This window comes from Camelus dromedarius, chromosome 2 (assembly GCF_036321535.1).
Source record: "Camelus dromedarius isolate mCamDro1 chromosome 2, mCamDro1.pat, whole genome shotgun sequence".
Taxonomy (NCBI): Eukaryota; Metazoa; Chordata; class Mammalia; order Artiodactyla; family Camelidae; genus Camelus; species Camelus dromedarius.
Genome location: NC_087437.1, coordinates 65429206 through 65453247, shown reverse-complemented (window position 1 = coordinate 65453247; position 24042 = coordinate 65429206). Strand labels below are relative to the sequence as shown.

At 31.3% G+C, this 24042-nt stretch overlaps 1 protein-coding gene across 6 annotated transcripts in view; it reads left to right on the top strand.

Annotated features, from left to right (window-relative positions):
- Nucleotides 1–24042, top strand: part of STXBP5L (syntaxin binding protein 5L) — a 290279-nt gene that overhangs the window by 210091 nt on the left and 56146 nt on the right. For 4 of the 6 annotated variants that reach the window (XM_064494778.1, XM_031455017.2, XM_064494780.1 and 1 more), the window contains 3 exons: nucleotides 1751–1902; nucleotides 3767–3838; nucleotides 15716–15781. In XM_064494778.1, coding sequence (XP_064350848.1) covers nucleotides 1751–1902; nucleotides 3767–3838; nucleotides 15716–15781 — 290 coding nt within the window. The remainder of the gene's footprint in view (nucleotides 1–1750; nucleotides 1903–3766; nucleotides 3839–15715; nucleotides 15782–24042) is intronic. The other 2 variants (XM_031455025.2, XM_064494779.1) reach the window with 1 other exon arrangement.

The following is a 24042-nucleotide window of genomic DNA, read 5'->3' as shown; positions in this document are numbered from 1 at the left end:
TGGTATATTCTGTCTGTACAGCTGTCTTCTCTCTAGTATTTTGCCTCAAATTCTAACTGCTTTTGCAGCATCAGATCTCTGGCTCCTCAGTTCAGTGAGACTACTGATCGCTCCTTGAGTTTCCTGTGCTCAAGCCTGGGAAATCTCTCCAATCACCAAGCTAGAATACTTAGTATAAACTAGAATAACTAAAGTTTACTTAATTGTTATCCCTTTCAGATCTTATTTTGCGGTGCTTGTTGACTAATATGTTAATACTGTTGTTTAATATATTTTGTCTAGCTTTCTAGTTGTTTAAGGTAGGAGATTAAATCCAGTATCCTTACTATTCAACAGCCACTGCCTGAACTCCCCAAACCTAAGCTATAACTTTTTCCAGTGTTTTTATTTTTGATTCAAAAATAATTATTTTGGTTGGTGTCAGACATTCTAGTTACCTATTTTTTTTCTTTTCTCAGTATTGCATTTTGGAACTCTTTTAAAACATAATTACTTCTGCTTACAGATATGATTTTAAAGTTTAGAGATTAAGTTTCCATAATATGTGATATATTAAGATCAATTCTACTTTTGTGTGGAAAATTTTCAAAGTACTTTAGTAACATTTCTGATTTGATGCTCATAAAAGCCCTGTGAATTAGAAAAATCTAGTATTATAACTCTCATCATCAAGTAAATAAACTAAGGTCTAGCAAGATTCATTAATTTTTCTCAGTCATATAACCTGTAAATAATGAGATGGGATCTTCTGACTTTTATGACAATGTTTTTTCCAGTTTCCAGAGTCTGTCTTACCGGAAGATGTAAAATTTTACGTAAAATAGCAAAACACCTAGTATGGTCGAAACTTTATTTTAACTTTGTGTGAAGAAGGCAGTGTGGTGGAGTGGAAAGAACTAGATTGAGAGTGAGCAAATGATCTGTGAACCAGATTTAATCTAAGTTCCGTAATAAAAAACAACATGGAACTTGTATAAAATAAACAAAACAACTTTCATGAAACTAGTATATATTTAGTTTAGGAAGCAAAAAGCATAGAGTTACAATTGTTCAGCTAGAGGGCATGTTGTAAATGGAGAAAAAAGAGAGCTCAGTGTATGCCACTGGTTAAGGTGACCAAAATGCCTGCTCAGGAGAGTGGTTTTTATTTTTTAGGAGATTTAATTAAGAAATAAATGGTCTTTGTATTTTAATAAGTGGGACAAAATAAAGAACCAAAGATTGAGAAATTTTTAATTTTTATAAATGAAAGTTCTATCTATATGCATATCTATTATGGTATCAAAACCTTAGATATATGAAGTTAATTTTGATGTAAATTTTTGCGTTAATATAATTTTATTTGAAAAAGGCATCTAATTGCATCTACTTAAGCATCTGTAGCTATTAAAGTATGACATTTCTTGACCTATTTCCTGCCTTGTAGTAAAAAGATTTTATATAATTCTCCTGTAAAAACATAAAAAAAACAAGTTAAAGAGCAGATTGAGTGCTCACATGATGAGTACTTACATGATAAAATTTATGAGAAAATATGGTTGCAGGTCATTTCTGGTTTTTGCAGCAGACATGGCTAGTATACAAGGTTAACCTATCCTATGTAAAGACACGATATCCTGACTTTACACCAGTCACTCCCTTACCTCCCCAGCTTTAAAGCATTACTTTCCAAAATCATATTTTTAACTCAAAGATTAAAAATAATAATGGCTGGTATGATACATTTAGTTGCATTTTTTTTTTCTCTCAGAGTTGCATTTGGGAACTGCAATGGGTTGGCTGTGGTGGATTTTATACAGAAGACAGTTCTGTTAAGCATGGGGACCATTGACCTATATAGATCAAGTGACCTATACCAACGACAACCACGGTCTCCTCGAAAAAACAAGCAGTTCATTGCAGGTAGGAGATAAAACAAGATGGTTTTGAGCTTGGTTAGCTCTCCTGTTTTCTTACCTTTAGATTTCTTGTCTTTCTTCTGTGATGCCATTCAAATGCATAGCGTTGTAAAGTCAACAAATTTACAATACCATGTAAGTAAGTTTGGACAGAAACATAGTAAGAATCTTTGAAAGGGTAAAGAAGTGGTTTAAACTTCAGTTTGCTGTTAGGAAACATCTCAAGTTTAAGTTGAATTCCTAAGAAATAACAAAATAAGAAGCTATTAAATATAAAAATGCTAAGAAAATCAGGCTCTTTGGTTAAAAGACCTTCTTGCAATGGTTATGTAAAACAGGATAATTTTCTTCTAATATAACTTTAAAAATATAACTTAAGGTCATTCACTACTTTTTTAAAATTATCTCCATTTTTTTAGCTGTCACCTTTCCTCATTAGATGGTGACTTTCTTAGAGGCATTTTTACAAAATGCAGTAAACATTATTCATTAACATTTTAAATTGCTATAAAAGATAATTTTTCCTGACAGGACCAATTATAAAAGAAAAATATATAACATTATTAGATGATATCCCAAATCATCCAAAGTTTTACTGAAATTTCAGTGTGTATATACAAATAGTTGGCTTTGTAAACATTGCCAAAATTTTTTATATTTTTTGTCCACTGATATAGTCTAGTTGGTAAAAAAAATTAGTTGAGTTAAAAGGTTTGCATATGGAAATGCATCTATAATATTGTTATTTTTAGACAGCTCTTTAAATTTTCTGTTTTTTAAAAAATAATCAATTGAATATTAACACCTTTACTAAATATGCCCATGCAAACACTAAAGTAAAAAGACTACATTATGGTAGGTGTTATTTCTTAAGTAACAAGTGTGTCAAATTGAAAATGTAATAATGAAGGAAGTTTCAGAATACTGAAATTCTCCCTCTTCGTTAATCTTTCTTTTGTAAACCTCAACCCTTTCCAAATTTCTAGTTTAGACCCTTTTCCAAAGCATGACATTTCTCCTTCAGAACCTGGAGTTTCTTAGGTTTTTGTTAGGGATCTCAACTTTTAGCAATATTTTAGAATGCTAGAAATGTTAAAAATTATACAGGTTCTGCTTCTGCCACTTCTGGCTTTTGAAAGAAAGGCAGAATAAGAGAAGATTGATCTTTGAAAGTTTGTCGACTCTCAGTAGGAAGATGTCAGGGGATAGTAGGCACTGTTTGCATGCTGAAAACACCAATTCGATCAGAAAAGCTGTAGATCCTATGACAGCATCTGTTATCTGCTAGATATACACCATAGGGTGACAAAATATGTTGTGACAGAGGTAATACAACTGTTATTTAATTTAAACTTATTGAGCCTCAAAAATTATGATTAGAGTTCAGATTTTTATGACTTTAAATATAAGCAGAGTTTACTCATTGTATATACTAAAATTAGGGAAAATTGATGATTTTGTACTTTGTTATACAAATAAAATATTAAAGACAAAAATCCCTAAGCTTTCTTTTTAATATCAAAGACTAAAGACAACCATTTTTATATTTATGAGGTAGCATAAATATTATTTGTAAGCCAAATAAGTTTACTATGTAAAAAGCATATAAGAAGATATGCTATTTTTATAAGATATTTGATGATTGAATAAAATTATTATAGCATTCTCATCATTCATCTATCACCTCTTACTTTCTAACTGATTTATTTTTTAATATTTCCTCTCTAATTTGATTACCTAAACTTGCTGCAATTTCTTCATCTTGGCTGTTCTAGATTCTGGTATGATATCACTTCCTTTCACTTTAGACTATTTTTCTCTCTTTCTTCTGCCTGCTGCTGATGCTGGTGCTCTGGCATGTTCCAAAGACAACTTTTGCATGCGTGGCCTGTCTAACTTTTATCCTGATTTAACGAAACGGATCCGTACTTCTTATCAGAGTAAGTTCTATAAAGGCTAGGCAAATAGCTTTTTTAAGTCATAATGCTTGAGTTAAATCCACACATCTGTGCTCAGTAATGTGTTTTTAAAAACACATTCAGCTTGCATGCAATTTTTTATTTTGTTATGGAAATGCAACCTGATAATTTTAATAAAAATTATACAAATATTTCAAATAGTTATTGTCATATACCCATTAATCATATTCATTGTTTCAGTGTTTATTTCAAACCATGCCCCGTTAGTCCAAGAGTCATTGTCTTTTGTTCTGAGGAGGAAGAGCCATGGTGTCCTTGTAAATAATAAACCTGGTATTCTAGTATCAATAATAATTGAATGCTTTCTTATTTTGGAAACCTAGTGCCATTCTATAAAATCATTCTGTAAATTATTCTAGCTCTTTCTAATTTCTGATGCTTTTTATTAAAATAGAATATACATACACATTTCTTTAGTGATTTTAGGAACACTGTAAAATTGGGAATTAAGGTCACAAATATCCAGTAATATTAACATTTATCATAGTATCAAATGGTTCAGAAAGAGTGGGAAGAGCATGATTGGAGGTGTAGTGATACTAGTGTTGTGTATATGTTAATGTTTAAAAAGGCTGCTTAACAATACAGGTAATATGACCTATTGTATAAAATATATGTACACACACATGTTTGTATTCTGAATTTCTTCAGATTTCACCTCACCAGCTTATAGGTACTTAATGGAATCCCATCACTTGTAAAAACCTATAACTTTGTGTTCCATTAGCTAAAAGAAGTCAATCCCTCTGAAATCCTTAAAAATTTTCTTGGAGTGCCCAGAGAGTGACTTACTTTTGCTCTTAAGTATTCTCTAGTTTTCTGTTCCAGCAGAGCACTTCCCACTGCCTCTTCTCCTGGTGCCTTATGATAGAACGCTGATATCCTTGTTGGCTTCTGCTATTACTAAAACAGAAACTTATTAGATATTATGATAATGTTTCTTGACCCCTGGAAATTATATGAAATTTTAGTTTCTATAAATAAAATTCCCATAAAAGTTTTATTGGAACACAGCCACACTCATTCATCTACATATTGTCTATGGCTGTTTCCAGACTACAATGGCAGAGTTGAGTAGTTGCAATGAAACCACATGGCCCATGAGGCCTAAATATTTACTATCTTGCTCTTCACATAAAGGGTTTCAGTCTAAACCTTTCCTAGAAGTAGGCTCCAGTTGTTTAACACACATACTCAGACTTCTGAATCCTAGTTGAATCTTCTGAAGGTGGAATCCCCCATTTGTGTGTGTGTGTATCCACTTGTACAGATAGGAAAAGTTTCTGGAACATAAGATTGTAGATTTTATAAATTTCTTCTAGTTTTAATATACTTGATATTTCTATAATAAATATTTAACATTTTTATAGTAAAAAGAGGAATTGGATTCTGAGGATAAGAAGCAGAAGCAGGCACTTAGTTAATACGAATTCTACAATATCAACCATGATGTAAAGGTTAAAGAAGTTCTGAGACATGCTCATTAACCTCTGATTACTTCAATAATCTTATATTGCCTTCAGAATAAAAAAGCCAAGATTTTAAATCTTCATTCAAGGTATTCTAAAATATAATTCTTTTCTACATCTTCAAATGAATTTTCTACTCCTATAAACATACTCCTCTTAAACCACATGTATCTTAGTACTCTTATAATTTACTCTTCTTAGATTTCAGTCCCTATGGTAAACCTTTCTTGCTGCCATCAGAGCCCTTTGTGCCAGTTCCTTAATTTAACTGTCTACAGTGCCAACAGTGTACAGACTTGTACACAGTGGTGTCTGAACCATTTAGTTGATACTTAGCCTAGATTCATTTGTATGTTTACATATTTTATGCATATGCACTACCTTTATAAATGCATTCTAGGAACCTAAAGACCATATCTGAAATTCTTATTGTCATCTACACTGAGCCCAAGTATAAGCTCAGCAAGTCAATGATGATGGTTGTCGGTTAATGCATGACAGCAGATTCTTTTTGCTCACATGAACAGCCAGGAGACTTCTCAAATTTGACAAATGGGAGCAGAAATAACTTCTGTAGTTACTGGGTTCACTCATATTTTGCAAAAGAAATTAGTCTCTTCTAAACAAAGAATTGAAGCATCAAAACAGAAGTAAAATAAAGTCCTTAGAAGGCCATAGAGAGATGCTCCATGTCTCCCATTAGTGAGCTACCTGGGAGCTCTGACAAGCCCTGGGGTTTGAAATCAGTTCTTTAAAGCCTTCTTTTGATAACCAATATCGTATATTTTAATAAGGGACTGACTCTTCAATGATTTGAAGGTATAGTCTGGAATTTGCTTTTAAAAATAAATTTTATGAAAATATAGCTTTAAGTTTAACTATTGGATCAATTAACTTTGTTACATTTCTGCAGATTCATTTTATTAAGATTGTACGGCCTTTTTATTAATTGTTTCCTAGCTTTCAGAAAAGCATATATGCATTGTCCCTATTTGGGGAAACTTAACCCACTTCCAGTGAGTGTCTGTTTCTATTCTGGGATTGTGCTCAGCAATCTGACTCAGTGTTACATTATTTAATGGTTATTATAACTCTTTGAGCCAGATAGATATTTATTAGTAGATTCCCCTATAGATGAGAAAATTGAAGTTGAAAGCGATTAAATTAGTTTCTCAAAGTCACATAGATTAAGTAGGAAACAAAATTAGGCCTATCTGATACAAAAGTGACTTCACATGCTTTCCACTATATTATCCTGTGTCTCTAAGTGTCTCAGTATCAGGTGTGTTGGAAACCAATTCTATTATTCTATAATAATAAACCACTTTTTTTTTTTTTTTTTTTACAATTTAAGTCATCAATGAGAATATATTCAAAAATGAAACAATTTAAAATTGATTTTACAATTGAGATTGAATAAGTTGTTCTCTGAAATCCATTTTTATATTCTTTATATCAGTTTTGCTCTCTAAGTGTTATCACAGTCTATTTTGAACCTTACACTTTTTATTTCTGAAAATGGAATTTCAATATATCATTTAATTTCTCAAAACTCAGTAAGAAAGCAAACAACCCAGTAAAAATAGGGGCCAAAGAAGATACAGTGATAAAAATAAGCTTATGAAAAGACACAACAACATTCATTATTAAGAAACTCAAAACTACAATGAGATTGTAGAATAGATAAACAAGATTATACTGTATAGCACAGGGAAATATATACAAGATCTTATGGTAGCTCATGGAGAAAAAAATGTGACAATGAATATATATATATTCATGTATAACTGAAAAATTGTGTTCTACACTGGAATTTGATACAACATTGGAAAATGATTATAAATCAATAAATGTTAAAAAAAAAAACTACAATGATATATCATGATATATCTATTATAGTGGCTACAATTAAAACGACTGATGATAGCCAGTATTGGCAAGAATGTAGAAGAAGTAGGGGGAAGGGTACAGTTCAAGTGGTAGAGCACATGCTCAGCACCCAAGAGGTCAGGAGTTCAATCCCCAGTACCTCCTCCAAGTGAAAATCAATGAAGAAGCCTAATTACCTCCCCCTCATAAAGAATGTAGAGGAAGTAGAACCGCTCCCATCCTACTAGTGGGAGTGTCTGTATAACCCCTTTAGCCGGTTCTTAAAAATTTTAAACTTACTCTTATAATATGATCTAACCATTTTACATCTAGTTATTTACCCTAGATAAATGAAAGCATATATCCATGCAAAGACATTCATAGCAACCAAAAATGCAAAACATTTGTAGTAGTCAAAAACAAACTGAAGTCTCTATAGAAAGGTAAATGATTAAATGAATCTGTTATATGCATTCAATGGTTTACTGCCCAGCAATTAAAATGGAGTGCACTATTGATATGTGCTACACTATGGATAAATATCAAAATAATTACACTGAGTAAAAGAAACCAGACAAAAAAGGGCACATACTGTATGATTTCACTTATTTCATTTATACAAAATTCTTTGAAATGAAAACTGCTTCAGAGTGACAGAAAGCAGATCCTTGGTTGCCTGGGGTTGGGAAGAAGGGTTACAAAAGGACACAAAGAAATTCTGGCACGATGGATACATTTATCTTGATTATTAGAGATGGTTTCACAGGTGTATACTTATGTCAAAATTTACCTAAATACTTTATAAATATGTCAAACTTCCAAGAGCTATTTTTTAAAAGAAATAGCCACATGAAGAGCAGGGAGCAGTGTATTCCAGGCAGAGTGAACAGTTTCTAATAAGGTCCTAAGGTGGTAAAGGACTTTAACAATCTTCTAGAAATAGAAAGAATGCCAAGGAGGCTGGGGGTATAGTGATTAAGAGGGAAAGTAGGTTGATTTTGATGTTTAGATGAGCAGGGTCAAGATCATACAAGCTTCTGAAGCAATTATAAGAAATTCAGTTTTATTTTGAGCAAGAGAATGATATGCTTTGATTTATGTCTTAAAATTGTTATCCACACTGCTGAATGAAGAAAATATTGTGTGGCCAAAGCAGAGTGAAGGCTAGTATAACAGTTAGGAGACCAGTATTGTACTCCAGCCAAGAAATGAAGGTAGCTTTGACTAGGGTGATAGCAATGTTGTTGGAGAAAAAACGATAGGTCCCCAAATCATTAACACTTAACAGAGCTACTAATTATAATTCAATTTGGGAGACCAGAAAATGCAATCAAGATGATTTCCAGATTTGGGCTTGAGCCACTATGTCATGATATTATTTACAAAGATGAAGAATCTAGGGTTGGGACAGTAGGGAATAGGGAGTTACATATTAAATTTTGGTGTGTCTGTCATTTATCCAAGTGAAGATGTCAAGTGGACATAAACAAATCTGAATATCAGGGCTGTAATTTAGTATATAATGGCATGAGAAAAAAGTTATGTAGGGGTGAAATGGGGACACAGGAAGGGAAAATGATGGGAAGAGGGGGATTGTGGATAGAGACAATAGGAATTTCAACATTTAATTTCCAGAGGAAGAGGAGTAGCTGGCAGAGAGAACTTGCCAGAGAGAAGAGAAGAAATGAGGAGACTGTTGCAGAAGCCAAAATAAAAGGGAGTGTTTCCAGAAGTGGTCAGCCACATCAAATGCTACAGATAGGACAAGTAGGGTAAGCTCAGAAAAGTGACATGGGTATTGTGCTGTGAAGGTTTTTAATGACCCTTTAAAAAGTAGTTTTGGAAAAGTATTGTGATAGAAGCTAACTCAGCACAAGTAAACTCAAGATGTTTAGTTATGAAGGGGTGTATAAAGCAACAATTGTCAAAGCTAAAGAATGAAATAGACAAATCTATAAATCTATAATCATAGCTGCGGACTCATCACTTCTCAGTAACTGAAAGAACAAATAGACAAAAATTGGTAAGCCTACAAAAAATGTAAGCAACTCTCTTAACCAAATTGACTTGACATAAATAGACACCTACATCATACAAATGAATTTTTTTTTCAAGTAGACATGGAACATTCACAAATATAGACTGAATCATGAAACAAGTTATAATGAATTATAAAGGACTGAAATCAAGTAGAATATGTTCCCTGATCATAAAAGAAATTAAATTAGAAATCAATAACCAAAATACATCTTAAAATCCCCAAATATTTGAAATTTAAGAATAGCTCATGGCTTAACAAGGAAATCACAGCGAATGTTACAAATATTTTTTAACTTGGTAAAAGTATGAACACAAAATATCAAAATTTGTGAAGTGTTGCTAAAGGAGTGCCTAAAGGAAAATTTAGAACATTAGATGCTTATATTGGGAAAAAAGAAAGCTCTAAAATCAATAATCTAAACTTCTTTGTTAAAACACTATTAAAAAAAAAAAAAGCATAACCCGCAATAAATAGAAAGGAAATTAAGATCAGAAATCAGTGAAAATGTGGTCAAACAATAGAGTAGCTCAACAAAATCACAAGATAATTCTTTCAAAAAATTACTAAGATCCATAAAACCCTAGTAAGACTGATCAAGAAAGAAGAAAAAACATACATAACCAATACCAGGAATAAAAAATGGAGCATCACTATGAATTCTACAGATAAAGTAAGATTATAAACAGCTATATTTCAGTATAAATTGACAATAAAGATGAAATTAAGATTTTTTGACAGAAAAAATTACAAAAACTGACAAACATTGGAAAATATAAATATACTCCTATCTGTAAAAAAATTTTCTATTCGAAATTAAATATCCACAGCAAAGAAAATGCAGGCCTCAAATGTCTTTACTGATTTATTCTATCAAACATTAAAGGAAGAAATAACACTAATCTTATGCAAACAGTTCCAGGGATAGAAAAAAGGGAGGACTCTTCCCAAATGGTTTGAGTCCAGCACAATGTTGCAAAACAAAATCTGATAAATACAGTAACTTAAGGAAAGGTGCAAGCCAGTCTCACTCATGAGCATAGACACAAAAATTATAAATATTACCAAATGGAAGACAGATACACATAAGAAAGATAAAATATCATAACCAAGGTAGATTTATTCCAGGAATATAAGTTTTATATTTGAAAAATCAGTGCAAAACACCTGATTAACATAATAAAGGAGAAAATATAATCATCTCAGTACATGCAAAAAATTGTCATAATTTGACATTTATATAAACATTCTTAGAAAACCAGGAATAGAATATGTCCTCTACTGAATAAAGCTCATCTATGAAAAACCTACAAATACTTAATTATGAAATAATATTGAAATATTGAATGTTTTTCCACTAAAATTGGTAACAAGGGAATTATGTCCACTCTCATCTTTGTCCAACCCTGTATTTGATGACTGAAGTAAGGACAAAAGCAAGGTAAAAAATAACTTGAGTAAAGATTAGAAAGAAAATATTAAAACTTTATTCACCAGTGATATTATGATATATGTAGGAAACCCAAAGGAATCTACAGAAAAGCTACAAAAACAATATATGAACTTCACAACGATGATGAATACAAGTCAGTATACAAAAACCAATTCTATTTCTACATAATAGCACCAAACATTTGAGAAATGTATTTATTTTTTAAAATACCATGTACAGGATAGACTTTCAGGTAGCAACCTAGGAAGCACCATGGACAATCTCCAGAGAGAAAGCAGTAACTGGTAAAAACTATTTTTAAAAAAACCAATCGCTTAAACTCTCTAGAAATTGTCCTAAGAGGACACAGAAAATGAAGAAACATTTATTCAATAAAATCCACTAAAACTTAGTAAAAAGTGATAGTCTGTGGACCTGAGCCACAACTTGTACTATACTTTTCCTGCCTTCAGGTTGCCAGCGTTTCTTGTCCCCTCCAACCCCAAGATGGAAAGTCCAAATTCCAGGGGAGTGTGGCCAAGAGGTCAGAGGCTCCCTTCCCCTTCCAATTCCCTACTAATAGGACAGAAGTTCTACTCCAGTTATTCCAAGTGAAAAACGATGAGGCCCTGAGTGTTCTCACCCCAGCTTGCTCATAGGTCAGAGGTTTCATGCCAAGAAAAAGTTAAGCTAAGGAGATCAGAGGTAACCACCCCCTGCCCACGTCCAACTAGTGACTCAGAAGATTTGCCCAGAGGAAGAGACACTGTAAGAACAGTGAACTCTGAAGCTCTTCCCAAAGGAACTAGCTTTATTTATTTGGGAAGTTCAAGCCTAAAAATGCCCTCAAAACCAATGACGTATCTGATAGAAATCAAATAGGAGGCAGGTACCTCGTCTTAATTAAGAGTAACCAGCTAGACCATAGGTGAGCTGGTTCACTAGGGAGAACCTAGGAAAGAGACTGCTAAGAAGACTTCTCCTGGGATTTGAACAGACCTCAAGATTGGCTTCAAATGTGACCCCTGCCCAAATTTAATGTTGAATAATGTATGTCCTAGGGTATTGTCTAAAACAACAGAGCAATCACCTGGCTGTGACTGTGACATCTAATAGCTGGAAATGATATCAACAGAGGCAGACAACTTGCCAGAGAGATCAGGGAAAGAGACAGTCAAAGAGAGCCCTGCTAAAATCACGGCTATCCCAGGTAACTGTATGTACACTGAAGGCTGCACCCTCTGAGAAGCATCATCAAAGTCTTCACAACGTAAGAAAAATAAACTAAACTAAAATAGTCTCGCCAAGTTACTAAACAATTAAACAAGCAAATAACAACAATAAAAACCAGAGAAGGGGGAGAGAAATCCGTAATCAGTATCCAGAATTGCTATATTACCTAAAATGTCCAGCTAACAAAATATTATGAGACATGCAAAGAAACAGGAAAGTGTGTCTCATTCACAGGAAATAGCAAGGTAACAGACGTTGCCTATGAGAGGGCCCAGATGTTGGATTTAACAAAAACCTAATAGTGGCTATTAAAAATATGTTTAAAGAACTAAAAGATGCCAAGCTTAAAGACATAAAGCAAACTATGATGATAATGTCTCATCAAGTATAGAATATCAACAAAGAGATGGAAGTTATGAAAAGGACCATATGGAACTATCTCATACCATACACAAAAATTAACTCAAAATGGACTACAGACTTGAATATAAAACCCAAAACCACAAACTCCTACAAAAAAACATAGGTGGTAAGCTCCATGACATGGGTATTGGCAATGATTTTTTTGGCTTTGACACCAAAGTAAAAGCAGCAAAATAAAAATAAACAGGTGGAACCACATCAAACTAAAAAACTTCTGCACAGCAAAGGAAACCATCAATAAAATGAAAAAGCAATCTACTGAATGGGAGAAAATATTTATAAATATTTTATCTGATAAGGGTTAATATCCAAAATGTATAAAGAACTCATACAACTCAATAGCCAAAAAGAAAAAAAAAAGAATAAAAATGGGTAGAAGATCTGAATAGATGGGGGAGGAAAAAACACTGTTAGGGTTATTATGTAATTATAATAGAGTAAATGCATATTTCTTATCTTAACTGATTTAAAAAGTAATTTATGAAACAATATGTATGAAATTGTATTGTTAGGTCTATAATATATAGAAATGTAATATGTTTTCCAGTAACAAAACAAAGGAGTTGAGTAGGAGCAAAGTTGTATTTGAGTAAGCATATGACACCAGACGGATCTACCAAAACAAATGAAGAGAGCCAGAAACAGTAAATCAGGTTAATATACAAACTTTATAAATATGTTCTCCTTTCTTCTTTCAGCTTTTATTAAAAAACATAAAATTATATAAAGCAATAATTATAACAATATAATATTGGTTTTGTAATACATATGGATATAATATGTATACCAGGAATATATAAAAAGGAAAGAAAAAATGGAGCTATAAAAAAGTAACATTTCTGTATCTCACTGGAATTAAGTTAGTACACATTTGAAGTAGATTCTGATAAAATGTACATGTTAAGTCTCAGAGTAACCACGAAGAGCTCGAAAAACATAGTGAAAAAATGTATTAAAGAAATTAGAGTTAACTAGGGAATATTTACTTAATGATAAACAAAGCAGTATGTAAGAATTCGAGGAATAAGGAAACATGAGACATACAGAAAACCTAAAGTAAAATGACAGATGTAATCCAACTATATCAATAATAACATTAAATGTGGATAGATTAAACATTCCAATCCAAACACAGATTGTTGGACTGGATTTTTAAATAAATCAAGATCAATTCTGTGCTGTCTGAAGGTAACACAAAAAGATACAAATAGGTTGAAAGTACAAGGATGGAAAAAAGATCATGCAAACAGCAACCGTAAGAAAGCTGAAATAGCTCTACTAACATCAGACAAAATAGATTTTAAAGCAAAAAATTTTGCTAGAATTAAAGAGGGACATTTAAAATGATTAAATGTCAATAAAAATGTTAAAAAAAACATGATTAAATGGTCAATATAGCAAGAAGATATAATAATTATAAACATGCACCTAACTAACAACAGAACTACAAAGTACATGAAGCAAAATCTGACAGAATCAAAGGGAGAAATAGACAAAACAATAATCACTGGAAATTTCAATACTCCACTTTCAAATATCGTACAAGAATTAGGCAGAAGGCCAGAAAGGAAATAAAAGACTTGGAAAATGTCATATACAAGACCTCTATACTCAAATCTATAGAAAGAAAATGTTTAAACATTATTTAAATGGAGGAAAATACCATGTTTATGGGTTGGAAGAGTGAATATTTTTAAGATGTTTATTCAACCAAATCTATCTATAGATTTATCACAGTCCAATAACCTACTGTATCTTTTTGTAGAAATTGACAAACGGATTCTAAAATGTACATAGAAAAACAAAGAATCTAGAATAACTGAAACACTTTTGGAAAAAAACAAAGTTGGAGGATTTCACTACCTGATTTCAAGATGTACTATAAACCTGCATTACTTAGATAGTATGGTAGTCAGAAAAACACAAATAGACCAATTATTACAGAATAGATAATCCAGAAGTAGACCCACACATATATGGCCAATTTATTTTTTATTAAGGCTCTAATAAAAATCAATGAAGGGAAATCTTTTTAACAATGATGGAACAACTGGACTAATACATAGAGGGTAAAAATAGACCATAATCCCTACCTGATACCATAATCAAAATTAACTTGAGGTGAATTATAGTCCTGAAAATGAAAGCTAAAAATTAAAAAAGCTTCTTGAAGAAAACCAAGAATGATATCTTTATCACTATGGGGTAGGCAATGATTACTTATACAGAAATAAAAAAAAATTCACAATAAAAGAAAAAACAGATAAATTGTTCTTAAGGTAAATTAATCTTCTGCTCATTAAAAGTCATTTTCATTAAGAAAATGTAAAGATAAGATAATTCACATACTGGAAGGAAATATTCACAATAACCTACTTCTGACAAAAAACTCTTCACCAAAATATATAAAGAATTCTATTTAAACTTTGGCACTACTTAGTTCTGAAACCTTAAATAATTTAAACTCTTCAAACTGACAATTTCTTATTTATAAAACATAGGGTTAGGCTAGGCTGTCACAATGGATCTTTTCTAAAATTCTGATTTTTTTGAACCTACAGGTTTATTGGTACAAATTATATAGAGGACGGGGTGGTGGAAAGGAATATAAATAAAGACAGTTTTGGTAATTGACAATAGCTCTTAAGTACTCCTGGGTATGGGGATTTACATTAAAGCAGAAACTGAATATTTATTTACAGAGAAAAAATATGTGAAACCTTCCAACAACGGTAGGAAAACCATAAGGTTATTTTATGAATGCCATAGGAATGCAGACTGACAGGTAGTGGGAATTACAAAATGTTTATTCTATTGTGCCTATCCTTTTATTTGTCAGAGAAATGACAATAGAAAATAAGAAATATTAGAAATGAGAAAAACAGTGTTTATTATAAGAAGCAACTGATACCATTGAACACATCACTTAGTATTTATTACACAATACTGCATTTTTATAACTAACTATAAAGTTTTTAATTTGTAACATCTCCTTAAAGGTTTTTTAAAAAACCAGTAACCGTGTCTCTTGAAAGTGGAAGATCTGATTAGATCTTTTAAAAAAAGCCCTTCTAATTTATATTATTCTTGGTTTATTTACAGTGAAATTAAATCATTTATTAAAATGGCTATTTCATATGAAAAAGTAAGAGATTTTATATCTTTCTACCATCATGTTCAATTACCCTTTGCATATCAGTTATTGCTCCTTATTTTTTTCTGTATTATTGTTAAAATTTTTCAAAATAATTATAATATGAGCATAGAAAAGTTTTCACAGGGGAAAAATCTTTTTAAACTTATAGGAATTAAGAAATAAGAATTATCTATGAAATGTTAGGAAAATTTCTAATTTTTTATCATTTCATTTTTAGGTTTAACTGAGCTGAATGACACTCCAGTTCCCCTGGAACTTGAGCGCTGCAAGTCTCCCACTTCAGGTAAACTTGAGTGGTATTTTTCAGGCTCTGGTAATTCACTGCAGTAATCTACTGCCTTATTTTCATTATTCTTGTAATGTGAAATTTATAACTTTAGTAATTAGATGTAATTTTGTTTCTGAAATTTAATCATAAGTTAAAATAGATTCCAAAATAAAATAGAAATAATTATCTTAAATATTTTTGCCTTCCCCAAAAATTAAGATCAGAGGTACGAATGCAATATTTTAAAGACACTTAAAGGAAGGTTATTTTGCAGATATGTGATATAGTAATAATGCCAAGTAAAAATTGGTAATACACAGAAACTCTGTCTTACAGCTAGAGCTAAATTATTGGGAAATATATACTATAGGTACAGAAGCGTATGAAACCATTCTTCTGGACCATAGTTTTGAAACATGAATATTCATTAGCAAAGAAAAAAATGGTAATACATGTCAGAAATAAAAAAATCAAAATAAAGTGTGAACCTATTAAAATGTATTAAAAATGTGAGTATCAAGATTCTTAGGAATAAGTCTTTAGGGTATGTGAAAAAAGATGTTAACAGTAGAAATTGTTGGGTGGTGACATTGTGAATGATTTGCTTATTTTTTTAAATTTTTATTTGTCTGATTTTTCTATAATGTATATATCTAGTAATGTGTAAATTCTTAAACACCAAAAACATTAGGTCTATCTTTGACATTGAATTGTAGGTCTTTTTTCATAGCGTATCAAAAAATAATTCATTGTTATTTAAGTTATTTTTAACTTCATACAAATTTATAAACATTTAGTAATCTCTTTAAAAAGCAGTGAAATTTGACTTTTAGAAATTCAGTTAGAATTCTGGTATTTCTTCAGTTTACTCCCTTGAGTCGTTAGTTGTTTATTCTTATTTTTCAGGAATGTAGGCTGAGTAGAACCTAGTTGTATCCTGTGTAAATTTTTCTTTTAATTATATCTATTTAATCCTTATGTTACTGCTTTTATTTTAGACATGTTCTCATACATTTACCCTTTCTTTTGCATTTCCTCTGGCATCATTCTAATTTAGGTGTTACACTATACCTAGAATATCACGAAAATACTCTAACGGGTGTCTGTGTTTTCCGTTTCTCCCTCTTCGATTTCATTTTGCATATCATGTTCTTTTTTGTTTTCTGTTTTATACAAAAGTAGTATATTGTATGCATTTCATTATACTTTGTTTGTTTCACTTTACAGTGTATCTTGCTTTCCATTGCATAAGGTATTTTCTCATTCTTATATATGATATTAATTTGCATGCATGTATTATAATTTATTTCACCAATGAAAGGACATTTAGTTTAGTACCATCCTACTGCCTGTGTCAAACAAAAATGCTACAGTGACTAACCTTGGTACATTCCTCACTTTAAATGTATGCAGGTATCTAACAGGTATATCTAAATTCCTAAAATCGGAGTTGCTGGGTCAAAGAGTATACACTTTGTCTAATCATAATACTCCCCATTGCTCTCCTTGGGGTTTACAACAGTTTTCTCTTCTTCCTGCAATAATATGCAAATACTGGTTATTATTTTTTTTTGAAAGTCTGTTTGATAAAAGGGATATGTCAGTGCAGTTTCAATTTATCTTTCACAAATTATAAGCACATTATAAGTGAATTGATACCTTTTCATATATTTAAGAGCTCTTTAAATAATTTTTTGTAAATCATCTAGTCTTATACTTTGTGCATTTTCTATAGTGTTGTTTGTTCTTTTCATAATAATTAATCCCCTTCATAAGTTGAGAAGATTTTCCCTTTGTGACATGAGATCCAAATATTTTTCTCAATTTAACTTTTAACTTTGCTTATAGTATATCTTGTCTTAGTGAAGTTTTTTTATAATCAGACCTTGATCTTTTAAGGACTTCTTTATGCTTAACAATTTAAATACTATTGGTTATCTACTTTTTTTTACGTTTTGGTAAAAATTCCCCTGTCAAGTCATTTATCCTTTATAGTTACTTATTTTGTATATTTGTACTTTCTTGGAAAAGACAAAAAATTCATTAGGAAAATTTCTAAAAATACAGTGTACATATGCAAAGATTGAGAGTTTATCTTTCTTTAATTAGGCTAATAGTTGATCTATTTTGCTGTTTATTTAAACCCAAACAATGATTTTATTGAATTTTTTTGGTTTTTTTACTTATTTCTGCTTTTATCTTCATTTCCTCCTCTTTCCTTCATTTTATTTTTCCCTTTCTAACTTTTTGTGGTAGATGCTTAATTCATTTATAATTTCTTACATACTGATGTGAGTTAACAAGGCTAAATTTTCCTTTGAATATGCATTAAACATATAACTTTTGATAAATTATGTTGCATTAACATTTTCTATATAGTAGACAATTAGTTTATATTTCTTTGGCCCAAGAGTTATTTAATGTAAATGTGTGGCATCAGTTAGCTTTAAGTGTTACCTTATTAATTATGTTATTTAAGTCATACATGTCCGTACTTATATTTTAATGACTTGTCAAAGATGTGGAAAAGGTGAATTAAAATATTGTATTAATAGCATATTTCTACTTTTCCTTGTGTCTGCTGTTTATTTTTTAAAATATTTATGTATAAATATTCAAAAATATATCCACAAAAAGTGCATTCTTTACCATTAATCACCATTGTTCATTTCTATTGTGTCCTTCACCTGAATTCACCCTAGTTGTTAATACCACAACTCTTGCTTTACTTATTTGTAATTCTTTTGTATACCTTGGCTTACCTCTTTTGGGGCAAATTGTTTTTTAACTGAGGTATAATATATAAATCTCAAAGTGCATAATTCTTAAGAGTTAAGGTAGACTAGTTTTCCCAAATGAATATTCCATGTAAACATACCCAGATCAAAATACGAAATGTTACTAGAACCCCAGACACCTCCCTTATGCCCCTTTCATCCACTAACCCTCACAAACTTACCTATGATTCTGACTTTTATCATAATATTAGTTTTGTGGATTTTGGACTCTATTATTACTGAACATTTAGGTGGTTTTCAGTTGGGGGCTATTATAAGTAAAGCTGTTAGACTGGTACAAAACTAGTCTTGTACAATTTTAATACAAATATAAACTCATTTCTGTGTTACATGTGTCTGGGAGTGGAGTTTTGCGGTCATAGGGTATGCATATATTCAGCTTCAGTAAATGCTATTGCGTTTCCTAAAGTGCTTGTGGGGAGGGTATAGTTCAGTGGTAGAGTGCCTGCTTAGGAGGTAGAAGGTCCTGGGTTCAATCCCCAATATCTCCAATTTAAAATAAATAAACCTAATTACCTCCTCTGCTAAAAATTTTAAAAAATTAGAAATAAAAATTGCTTGCACCAATTTCACTTCCATTAACAGTGTATAAAAGTTCTGTTTGTTACAGATACTTGCCAATGTTTTTTCCCCTCAGTTTCAGTCATTCTGGGGTGTACATAATGCTATCTCATTGTGGAATTAAAATGAATTACATATCCCTGATGTCTAATGATTTTGATGAACTTTTATGTTTATTGGCTATTTTTAACATTCTCTTTTATAAGATATTCAAGTCTTTTACTCATTGTTACTATGTTGCCAACTTTTTCTTTCACTATAAGGAATTCTGTGTATGTATGTAGATACATACATAGACGTCTTTTTGTTGCATGTATACAGTACAAAATATTTTTCCCATTCTGTGCCTCACCTTTTACTTTCTTACAGGTGATCTTTGATAAACAGAAGTTTTTAATGCTAATATAATTCAATTTATCAATATTTTCTTATTATTAGTGCTTTATGTGTTATGTTCTTTAAAAAATCTTTGTCCACCCCAAGGTCATAAAACTATTTCCCTATCTTCTAGGAGCCATATTGTTTTACCTTCACTTTTAAGTTCAAGTTCCACTTGAAATGTATTTCTGTGTCTATTGTGAGGAAAGTGTTAAAGTTTATTACTTTCATTTAGGTGTCCATTTATGAGAAAACTCTCATTTCCCCCAATGCACTAAAATGGTACTTCTGCCACAAATTAGCCTACTTTACCATGTATATGTGTGTTTCTAGACTTTTTTCTATTTCATTTCCATGTTTATCTGTCATTTATCCAGTTCCACACTGCTCTAACTGCTGTAGCTTTATATAGGGCTGACAGTGTAGGTTCTCCAATTTTGTTTTTGTGGTTTTCTTTCAAGAATATTATAGTTATTTTAGGTCTTTTGTGTTTCCATATAACTTTTTAAAAAAATTTATCAGTTTGCACACAAAAAAACATACACTTGGATAGTGACTGCAGTTTTATTGGATCTATAGATCAATTGGTCAGAATTAATATTCAACAATAATGAATTTTCCATTTAGTGTCTATGTGTCTACTTTCAGTAATTAAAGTTTTTAGCTTTGTAGAGGTCTTGCACATCTTTCACTAGATTTATTCCTCTGTATTGGATTTTTATGTTGTAAATTTTTTATCTTTTTTTGTGGCTAAATATAAAAATACAATTAATTAATTACTTATTTTATACAGTTTTTAATACAGTGTTTAATCCCAGAAAACTTGATAAATTTAGTTAATTTCAATAATTTGTAAATTCTTTTAGATTTTCTATATATCCAATTATGTTCCCTGTTAAAATGACAGTTCTATTTCTTCTTTCTAAAGGAAGAAATTAGCTAGGACTTCCAAAACAGTGTTGAATAGATGTGGTTTTAGCAGATATCTTTCTTTTTTCCCCAATCTCATATATACATCTTTTAAGATTTCATAGTTAAATTATAAGGATTGCTATAGGTTTTTAGCAGACATCCTGCTTTTAGCCCTCTGCCTATGTTTCTTCTATTGTTAGAGCAGATCTGGAAACAGCATCACTGTCATTTTATTTATGTATGTATGTATGTATGTATGTATGTATGTATGTATTATGTATGTATGTATTTAGCAAGGCAGACTCAGAGGACTGTGCATGCAATCAAACATATTGCTTCAAAACAAGAAGGTTTTGACTACTTTTGTAGTATGTTATTTGGAACAGAAATGATTGACAGGCAGCACCAGGCTTATATAGGAAATACCAGCTGCAAGACAGAGGAATCAGGTTCATCACTTGCCAGATGAGAGTGAAAATCTCTTTTACAAACAAGTTATTCATATCGCCACAATTTTCTAGAATTCACAATTTGTCTCAAAAGTTTTATTCTTATTTGTTGTGCTGAAAACATAGATCCCTCATTGTGAATGGAGAAAATGGTTAAAACCATAGACACCAACTTCATGAGATATATAGAGCAGTAATTCCTAATGCTTTTGTGAAGGATTTTTAAATGTTCAAAATTTTTAATAGTGGTGTTTTCCACTCTAAACACTGATAATTTCATTAGGCCTATAAGAAAATATGGAGTGCCCAACAGAGAATTCAGAGAAACCCTAAGGGCCAAAAAGTAGAGTGGTTTTGTAAAAATTCTCCATAATTCTTCACAATACAATTAAATATTTTCTATGATCAGAAACAATGATGATGATCATGGAAACTCCACAAAAGAATTGCCTCAAAGGGGCAGTGTTCTCAAAAATAGTGAGCAGAAAGAAAGGACCTACACGTTTTATGCAGTCATTGAATATTTGATGCTGCTCATAGGGACTAAATAAGAATCAGACACAGTTTGCGCAGCTGTCTTAAATTAGGCATTCATTAAAGAATGGTTATGACTAGATTTACAATTTTAACAAGTATTACCTACCAATGTTCTAGACCCCAAATAAAATCAGTGACCAAGGAACCTAAAAATAATAGTAACCCACAATTTTCCAGACAGTAGTTTCCTTTTTTTCTTATGTAACACAACACCACTGTGACTTTTTCTGAGGAGAAAACTGAAGCTTAGGGTATTTAAATAAGTGGAGCTAGAATCCCAACTTAGTTATATTTGGTTGTAAATCCTAAGCATCCCCCCTGATTTTCATTAATAAAATAGTAACAAGAAATATGGGAATTACAAAAAATAATCACAATCAAAATTATATGACATCCAAGCAGTGAGAAAGTAAGAAATTGCTGAGTTATAAAGAGACAATGTTTTAACAAAGAGATTCAAAAAAGCTTATATATATTTTGCATGAAACATCAGAAATACAGTTTACCATTTAATTTCCAGGAAAAACTGGTTTTGAAAGTAATTTTTAGTTTTGATAGTTTATAAAATCACCAAACTATCAAATTTTGAATTTATTAAGACTTATTTGCTATAATATTGTAATCAACATTAGTGGAGTATTTGAATGCAAACAAGGTATTTTTCATGTATATTATCATATTTAGCCCTACAGCAATCCTGTAAAGTTGGTACAATTCTCATTTTATATGAGTGGAGAATTATGACTAGGAAAAATAATTCTATAACTTGCCCAAGGTTATTCTGCTAGGACATGGCTTAGTCAGAACCAACCCAAATTCTTAGACTTGAAGGTCCTCTGACCCCAAATTACTTGACCTCCTTTTGTGTGCTTTAAAAAAAAAGTGTGTTGAATAACCTAGTTCTCTCTCGGAGTTTATAATTCAAGACAGACAAAACAGAAAAAAAGTTTCATGATCATTTAACACTTGTTCATATGACAGTAACAAAAAGTCACTGATTCATTATCATTGTCTAGATAGGAATGTAATACATATTTTAAGGTGGCAAGAAAAGTAGAGTCATGACATTAAACTTTTGTATGCTGGGGCCAATTCCAAGAAATATGCCTCTTTGCCTGCCTGTATCTTAGCCATTTCTGAAAAAAAGGAGAGGGAAATGGCCACAAAATTAGAAGCATGTAGATCTTTCATTGCTCCACCGTGGCATGGTGACCACAAAATGTTTGTGTATGTATGTGGTTTAACTATACCTGTATGTATACACCTCTGTCCTATCTTCGTTTGTAGTATAGGGAAGATAGACAAATGAAGTTTATTACTATAGTCCAACCAGTCAGTTAATTAATCAATAGATAGATAAACTTTACAAACATTTAATCCAAATAACTGTTTATTTTAATTTAGTGTTAGATTTATTTATTTTACAGAAAATATCTAGGCCACAGAGGTGGTTATCTCTATATCAGGAAGACTGTGTTTCTTAACGGAAAGGACATAACTTTGGAGTCAAGATAAATTTGATTTTACCCTACCACTTTCTACCAATATAACATTAGCCAAGTTTCTTAATCTTAACTGTGTGCTAGTGTTCAGAACATAGATTCTCAATAATATATATTAGCGGTTATTATAAAAGCAGTGATGAACATCCATGGCCTAAAGAGACTGAATTTGTTCTCCCTGACTATTCTAAATTTCCAAATAATAGTTGTAGCTTAGACATAACAAACTAGAAATACTTCATGAAATCAAAAAGTCAATACAGTTGTTCCTAATCAACAAACAACTTATCAGAAGCTTTGAGTTAGAAATTTCTAACCTAGCATTTTGTTATTTCCCATTAAAGTAGTAGCCATATTCAGACTGATTCAGGGTACACTCTGTTCCTAAAATTTTGATTCAAATGTGGAATCAAGGATCTGACTAAAACTTATTTGAAGCCAATATAACATTCCTCAGATGATCCAGGCTGCACTATTCATTGACTTTGAATTGAATCAGGAATTAGAAAAAAAGGCATATGAATATACAGATGATAGAAAATACAGTCAAGACATACTGAAGTCTCTCAGGCAAAACCCTGTTGTAATGCCTGAAGTTCTGTTCAAATTTAGGGCTGAGCATATGACCTCATTCTGGTATAAGCTATGGTAAACCATCAGACTACCCTGCCTTATTACTGTAACTAATCTGTTTTGGGGAGGCAGAAAATCTAGGAGTAGAGATGAATAGTCTTGAAAAGATTTACAATCTGGTGCTATTGTAGGGCTTGGCCATCACCTGATCTTTAGGCCTGAATTTATAGATTAATATTAATATGTACTTTGCCATCAGCTAATACTGTCACTTATTTGTGTCACCTTTGGTCTCATGCCATCCTAACAATTTCTAGGTAAGTAGTAATGTGATAGATGTGATTAGGTAAGTGATTAAATCCTATCTGTGGGGGACACTTTATTTCAAATTTTATGTTTTCTTAAAATAGTGACATATAATTTAGTGACATATAATTTACATTAGGATAAAATTCACCTTTTAGTGCACAGTTATGAATTTTCTTTCTTTTCTTTTTAATTTTGTTTTTATCTTCAAAAATGTAAGCCAAAACATATTAAAGTAGCAAGAATTTACTGACAATTTT